We start from the raw sequence: 7,903 nt of genomic DNA on the forward strand, positions 1-7,903 counted from the left end.
TATGATTTCCGCATGTGTGGTTCACACCGTGAAGCATGGAGGAGGAGGTGTAATGGTGTGGGGGTGCTTTGCTGGTGACACTGTCTCTGATTTATTTAGAATTCAAGGCACACTTAACCAGCATGGCTACCACAGCATTCTGCAGCGATACGCCATCCCATCTGGTTTGCGCTTATTAAGACTATAATTTATTTTTCAACAGGACAATGACCCAATACACCTCCAGGCTGTGTAAGGGCTATTTGACCAAGAAGAAGAGTGATGGAGTGCTGCATCAGATGACCTGGCCTCCACAATCATTCGACCTCAACCCAATTGAGATGGTTTGGGATGAGTTGGACCGCAGAGTGAAGGAAAAGCAGCGAACAAGTTCTCAGTATATGTGGAAATTCTGACTGTTGGAAAAGCATTCCAGGTGAAGCTGGTTGAGAGAATGCCAAGAGTGTGCAAAGCTGTCATGAAGGCAAAGGGTGGCTACTTTGAAGAATCTAAATATAAATTATATTTTGACTTGTTTAACACTTTTTCAGTTACTACATGATTCCATATGTGTTATTTCATAGTTATGATTTTTTTTTCTGACTATTATTTTACAATGTAGAGAATAGTAAGAATAAAGAAAAACCCTTGAATGAGTAGATATATCCAAACTTTTGACTGGTACTGTATGTTAGAAATACAATGTCTTCAAAAGAGCTCTCTAGGCTCAAACAGGTAGTGGCTAGTTTTTTTGTGTGCTGCCAGGATGACATAGCTTAGCCAAATACTTTTCTACAGCCTATTGCTCCGCCTTCCTCTCTCTGGTTTAACTCACTGAGAAAATCTTGAGAGAAGTACAGAGAGACTTCTTGACAGAGATGTGACCTACCCGGACATCAAGAGAGATCTGCCTATATTGTTGATAGCTGAAGTTTATTATTTCAAAGGACTATTCAGACAAACTCTGGCAATGGGGAAACTTTTGCTATTTTTATTGGTTTCTTTTCTTTTGCTGGATGTGACATTTCAATCCAAAGGTAAAGACAACCACATATTATTGATAACATTTGATCAAAAAGTAATCATTCTTTGAAGACTTCGAAACTAAAATGCTAATCTAGTAATTTAGGAAATGTTTAGTGCAGATGTTTGTTCACTTTTTTTTTTGCCAACTGTGGGATTTATCAAGTTTGATTTATAAGGATTTTTTTGTAGAATTGAATGAATGTTTAGCGCTATGAAATCCTTTTTTTGTTGCAGTAACTTGCATATCTTTACACAGTAGTTATGTGAATGACTAAAGCATTGTGTAAGATTTGATGAATCTACCTTGTACAGATAGAGGTTTCTCTATCTCTCCTGACGTGTTCCAGCATGTTACAGTGAATACCACAACTTTGACTAACAGCTGAGGCCATTCATAGCAGCTCTTCTCGTTTCCATAGTTATTAAACTAAGTCATTACATGTCAAAATACCTTAACTTTACTAAATTGACTGTATGCTTTAGGATATTAGAAAACCAAATGCATAGTGTTTTGTTTCCTGCATATTTCTCTCTTTCAATTATTTACTGTCACTTGTTATGTATCCCTAAGGAAATGAACACCGTTAACCAAATAAATGAATACATACGTGAAAAGCAAACAACAAAAGCTGTTTTGAATAGCCTGTAGTTTCAGTGTGAGTTGTTATGGTACCAAATCCTAATGTCTCCCCCCCTTTATGTACTTCCCCAGGGAAAAGGGCCAAGAAATCCAAGCGGAACATCACTCAAATTCCCAGAACATTTAAAGGAAAAATCATCCAGTTAAAGCCTGTCTCTCTCCCTAATGCCAGCCAACAGACACAGACACAACAAGCACCCCATTATTCTGGCCTCCCCACTGCCTCTGCTCCTACCCCTCCGGCGCTGTGGTTGCTAGGCAACGACACAGCGGCGTACCTCGCCGGCCCCCTGAGCAGGTGGGTCATCCCCGGTTTTTACATGCTGGCCATTGTCGTGGGGATCCCGGCCAACGTCGCCATCTTGTCCGCCGTGGCCACCGAAGTCAGGAGGGTGTCGTCAGCCATCCTCTACTGCAGCCTGGCCGTCTCCGACCTCTTCCTCCTCCTCTCCCTCATCTTCAAGGCCCACTACCATCTCCACGGCAACCACTGGGTGTTCGGCGAGATTGCCTGCCGCATCGTCACAGCCTGTTTCTACGGCAACCTGTACTGCTCGGCACACACGCTAGCCTGTATTAGCGTCAAACGCTACCTGGCCGTGGTGCGCCCGTTTCTCTACAAGAGCCTCCCTAAGAGGGCCTATACCGCCTGGGCCAGCGTGGTTGTTTGGGGGGTGTTTGGGGCTGCTGTCATACCCGAGCTCCTGGTCCGGCAGAGCTACCACCTCCCTCAGCTAGGCCTCACCACTTGCCATGATGTTCTTCCACTGGACTACAGCTCCCATGCTCCTCTGCTCTACTACAAGCTGGGCCTGACCTTTCTGGGTCTACTAGTCCCGCTGGTGGTCACGGCTGTGTGTTATGCACGGATAGTCCGAGAACTCAACCACTCACACCACGACTGGGCGCTGTATGTCAAGGCTAGCTCGCTGGTGTTTGTGATTTTCGTAGCATGTTTCAGCCCCGCCGGGACCCTCCACTTCCTGCATTATGTGCGTCTGTTGGCGGATGAAGAGGACAGCTTCTACGGCTACTTCAACGTGGCAGTGTGTCTGTGCTGTCTGCATGCCTGCCTGGACCCATTCCTCTTCCTCCTTATGTCCAAATCAGCCGGATCCAAACTCCACTTCATGACCCTCAAGGGGAAGACTCTGAGCATCTCCACCTGAATCTTAATCCGGATCAAACGTACAAAATAATCCACATTTATTCCATGAGCTTCAAGGGGAAGACCATGAGCATCCCCACCTGAATTTCACGTAACCTGGATTCGAATTTGGACCGCAACATCAGGCCTACATTTGGGCCAGCCACTTCAATCTAGATCTCAACTGTGAATATGTGACTGACTATCGGAAGATAAGGCCAGAAACTGGATCAGGGTTTGAGACAGTTATGGATCTCAGTGAGATGTCTCATCTCAGATCCAGTTTCATATGTGAAATCAGTTAAGATCTGTGTGTGACTCTTTTAAAATATTTTTTTATTAACCCTTTTTTACCAGGTAAATTGACTGAGAACACATTCTCATTTACAGCAACGACCTGGGGAGTAGTTACAGGGGAGAGGGGATGAATGAGTCAATTGGCAATTTGTTAAATGGGACCCTTCCAACCACAAACAGGGAGAGGAAAACGTCAACTACTGTATCAATACTGGGACTCTGTGTTCTGAGTAGACTGGACTGGAATTCTGTGTGTGTGTGTGTGTGTGTGTGTGTGTGTGTGTGTGTGTGTGTGTGTGTGTGTGTGTGTGTGTGTGTGTGTGTGTGTGTGTGTGTGTGTGTGTGTGTGTGTGTGTGTGTGTGTGTGTGTGTGTGTGTGTGTGTGTGTGTGTGTGTGTGTGTGTGTGTGTACGGGCCTATATATGTCTATTGTATGTGTTGTTTCCTTACAAAACCTATTCGATTTTTTTTAAGGATACATGTGAAATATTACATTTGGCCAAATAATGTATACATTCCAACATATATTACAGAATGTATTTCAAATGTAAATATAGTGCCTTCGGAAAGTATTCACACCTCTTTACTTACAAAGTGGGATTAAAATGTATTTAGTTTTGCATTTTCTGTCAAAGATCTACACAAAATACCTTGTAATGTCAATATGGAAGAAAAATTCTAACATTTGTAAAACATTAATGAAAAATATAACACTAGTATATCTTGATTAGATACGTATTCAATCCCCTAGGTCAATAAATGTTAGATTCACCTTGGCAGCGATTATAGCTGTGAGTCTTTCTGGGTAAGTGTCACGCCCTGACCTTAGAGATCCTTTTTATGTCTCTATTTTGTTTTGGTCAGGGCGTGAGTTGGGGTGGGCATTCTATGTTTTGTGTTCTATGTTTTGTATTTCTTTGTTGTTTGGCCGTGTGGTTCTCAATCAGAGGCAGCTGTCTATCGTTGTCTCTGATTGAGAACCATACTTAGGTAGCTCTTGCCCACATGTGTTTTGTGGGTAGTTGTTTTCTGTTTTGTGTGTCTGCACCAGACAGAACTGTTTCGTTTGTTCCGCTTTGTTATTTTTTGTTCTAGTTTTCAGCTGTATTAAAAATCATGAACATGTACCACGCTGCACCTTGGTGCTCTTCTTCAAACATCCGTTACAGTAAGTCTCTAAGAGAGTTCCATGCCTGGATTGTGTAACATTTGCCCATTATCCTTTTCAGGATTCTTCAAGATCTGTCAAATTGGTTGTTGATCATTGCTAGACAACCATTTTCAGGTCTTGCCATAGATTTTCAAGCAGATTTAAGTCAAAACTGTAACTCGGCCACTCAGGGACATTAACTGTCTTAGTAAAAAACTCCAGTGTAGATTTGGCCTAGGTTTTTGTCCTGCTGAAAGGTGAATTCATCTCCCAGTGTCTGGTGGAAAGTAGACTGAACCAGGAATTCCTCTAGGATTTTGCTTGTGCTCCAAGCTCCATTCCATAGTTTTTTTTTTGTCCTGAGAACTCCCCAGTCCTTAACGATTACAAGCATACCCATAACATGATGCAGCCACCCCTATGCTTGAAAATATAGTGTGCTACTTGGTAATGGGTTGTATTGGATTTTCCCCAAACATAACCCTTTGCAGTGCCTTCGGAATGTATTCAGGTTACAGCCTTATTCTAAAATTGATTAAATAGTTTTTGTTCCTCATTAATCTACACACAATACCCCAAAATGACAAAGCAAAAATAGGTTTTAAGAAATGTTTGCAAATGTATAAAAAACTGAAATATTACATTAACATTACAAGTATTCAGACCCTTTACTCAGTACTGTCTTGAAGCACCTTTGGCAGCAATTACAGCCTTGAGTCTTCTTGGGTATGATGCTACAAACTTGGCACACCTGTATCTGGGGAGTTTCTCAGATTCTTCTCTGCAGATCCTCTCAAGCTCTGTCAGATTGAATGGGGAGCGTTGCTGCACAGCTATTTTCAGGTCTCTCCAGAGATGTTCGGTCGGGGTTCAAGTCCGGGCCCTGGCTGGGCCACTCAAGCACATTCAGAGACTTGTTCCGAAGCCACTCCTGAGTTGTCTTGGCTGTGTGCTTAGAGTAGTTGTCCTGTTGGAAGGTGAACATTTGCCCCAGTTTGAGGTCCTGAGCGCGCTGGAGCAGGTTTTCATCAAGGACCTCTCTGTACTTTGTTCCGTTCATCTTTGCCTCGATCCTGACTAGTCTCCCAGTCCCTGCCGAAGAAAAACATCCCCATAGCATGATGCTGCCACCACCATGCTTCACTGTATGGATGGTGCCAGGTTTCCTCCAGACGTGACGCTTGGCATTCAGGCCAAAGATTTCAATCTTGGTTTCATCATACCAGAAAATCTAATTTCTCATGGTCTGAGAGTCTTTAGGTGTATTTTGGCAAACTCCAAGCAGGCTGTCATGTGCCTTTTACTGAGGATTGTCTTCCGTCTGATTGGTGGAGGGCTGTAGAGATGGTTGTTCTTCTGGAAGGTTCTCCCATCTCCACAGAGGACCTCTGGAGCTCTATCAGAGTGACCATCGGGTTCTTGCTCACCTCCCTGACCAAGGCCCTTCTCCCGCGATTGCTCAGTTTGGCCGGGCGGCCAACTCTAGGAAGAGTCTTGTACTATTAGCTAGCTGGCTTGCTTACAGCAGGCCACTGTGTGTAAGCTAATGAGATGCATGTTTGCTAGCTAGCGTGGGGAGCGTTTTATTTATTTATTTATTTATTTAACCTTTATTTAACTAGGGGTTGGCATGGGGAGCATTGTAATTCCACATTTATTTGCCCAAGAATGATTTTAGAACAGAGACAAAATCAGAAGGTCAATGGCATGGAAGAGGAATGCAGAGATGTTGGTGTTGGTGGGTAAAGATAGATTTGCAAAGCCACAATTTACCCAAATGACCCATTCACATGAATGTAGGCCTGTGTATTTCACAGGAAGTGACTTATATTCATCAATGTCAAGTACAATGAAAGCTATAATATATTGGAATCATAATGTTAAGATACCATAATCAACTTGGTAGCATATTACATGAGAAATTCATGCTTAAATCATTTACAATGTTATAGAAGGGAAAGGGGGATACCTAGTCAGTTGTAATGCGTGCTACTGGTGATTTCTATCCTTTAATGAGTAAAAATCACAATTTAATTTAGTCAACACATTCACAAACGGTGGCTTTGATCACAGTTTGGGGGTTCAGGTTGCTTGATGTTCATTGCTAGCTAGCAGCACAAGCAGACATTGTTTTGCAAATCTCTCTTCACCCAACATCAACACCAACAATCTCTGAAATCCTCCTCCATGCCATTTACCTTATGATTTGTCTGTACGTTTCTGTCGCGCCACTCACCTTCCTACAATCCCGCAATGCTCCTCGTTCTACCGTGGAAAATAAATGGGGTGGAACTTAGTCTGGCGAATTCAGAAGTGGTGGAAACCATACGTTAGTAGCTTCTTTGAAATCACATGCACTTAAATCAATCTCATTACAATTGCAGAACTGGCAGCGTACAAATTAAACCTGTAATCACAGAACACAAGAGAACAGAATTTCGGCAGGCAAGAAAATAGCCCTGCCGAAATCCCCCTACCCCTTCTAATTTCCTTAAATTTGTGGCTAAAGTCAAATACTTTCTATAGAACAAACGTCACATCAGGATAGGCAACCGAAATGAAAGATTATTTCACTCTTAATTCACCTTATCACAATTCCAGTCGGTCGGAAGTTTACATACAAACCTGACAAATTCCAGAAAATTATGGCATGGCTTTAGAAGTTTTTGATATGTTAATTTACATCATTTGAGTCAATTGGAGGTGTACCTGTGGATGTATTTCAAGGCCTACCTTCAAACTCAGTGCCTCTTTGCTTGACATCATGGGAAAATCAAAAGAAATCAGCCAAGACCCCAGAAGAAAATAGGAGACCTCCAAGTCTGGTTCATCCTTGGGAGCAATTTCCAAATGCCTGAAGGTACCATGTTCATCTATACAAACAATAGTACGCAAGTATAAACACCATGGGACCACGTAGCCATCATACCGCTCAGGAAGGAGACGCGTTCTGTCTTCTAGAGATGAACGTACTTTGGTGCGAAAAGTGCAAATCAATCCCAGAACAACTGCAAAGGACCTTGTGAAGATGCTGGAGGAAATGGGTACAAAAGTATCTATATCCACAGTAAAACAAGCCCTATATTGACATAACCTGAAAGGCTGCTCAGCAAGGAAGAAGCCACTTCTCCAAAACCGCCATCAAAAAGCCAGACTTCGGTTTGCAAATGCACATGGGGACAAAGATCGTACTTTTGGAGAAATGTCCTCTGGTCTGATGAAACAAAAATGGAACTGTTTGCTCATAACGATAGTAGTTATGTTTGGAGGAAAAAGAGGGAGGCTTGCAAGCTGAACACCATCCCAACCGTGAAGCATGGGGGTGGCAGCATCATGTTGTGGGGGTGCATTGCTGCAGGAGGGACTGGTGCACTTCACAAAATAGATGGCATCATGAGGAGAAAAATCGTGGATATATTGAAGCAACATCTCAAGACATTAGTCAGGAAGTTAAAGCTTGGTTGCAAATGGGTCTTCCAAATGGACAATGACCCCAAGCATACTTCCAAAGTTGTGGCAAAATTGCTTAAGGACAAAGTCAAGCTATTGGAGTGGTCATCACAAAGCCCTGACCTCAATCCCATAAATGTGTGGTCAGAACTGAAAAGGTGTGTGTGAGCAAGGAGGCCTACAAACCTGACTCAGTTACACCAGCTCTGTCAGG

General features: G+C 42.9%; 1 protein-coding gene across 1 annotated transcript; it reads left to right on the plus strand.

Annotated features, from left to right (window-relative positions):
- The first annotated feature begins 824 nt into the window (after nt 1-824).
- LOC139552172 (proteinase-activated receptor 3-like) lies at nt 825-4,216 on the plus strand. The gene is made up of 2 exons (XM_071363620.1): nt 825-1,016; nt 1,718-4,216. Exons 1-2 carry the CDS (start codon nt 950-952, stop codon nt 2,812-2,814), a joined length of 1,164 nt encoding a protein of 387 aa, XP_071219721.1. The 5' UTR covers nt 825-949; the 3' UTR covers nt 2,815-4,216.
- Nucleotides 4,217-7,903: the final 3,687 nt, after the last annotated feature.

This window comes from Salvelinus alpinus, chromosome 24 (assembly GCF_045679555.1).
Source record: "Salvelinus alpinus chromosome 24, SLU_Salpinus.1, whole genome shotgun sequence".
Taxonomy (NCBI): Eukaryota; Metazoa; Chordata; class Actinopteri; order Salmoniformes; family Salmonidae; genus Salvelinus; species Salvelinus alpinus.

What these genes read in the sequence shown, in the direction of transcription:
- LOC139552172 (XM_071363620.1), top strand. Translation starts at nt 950, where the DNA reads ATGGGGAAACTTTTGCTATTTTTATTGGTTTCTTTTCTTTTGCTGGAT. An exon ending in TGTGACATTTCAATCCAAAG is followed by an intron (nt 1,017 to 1,717) that starts GTAAAGACAACC and finishes GTACTTCCCCAG; the next exon opens with GGAAAAGGGCCAAGAAATCC.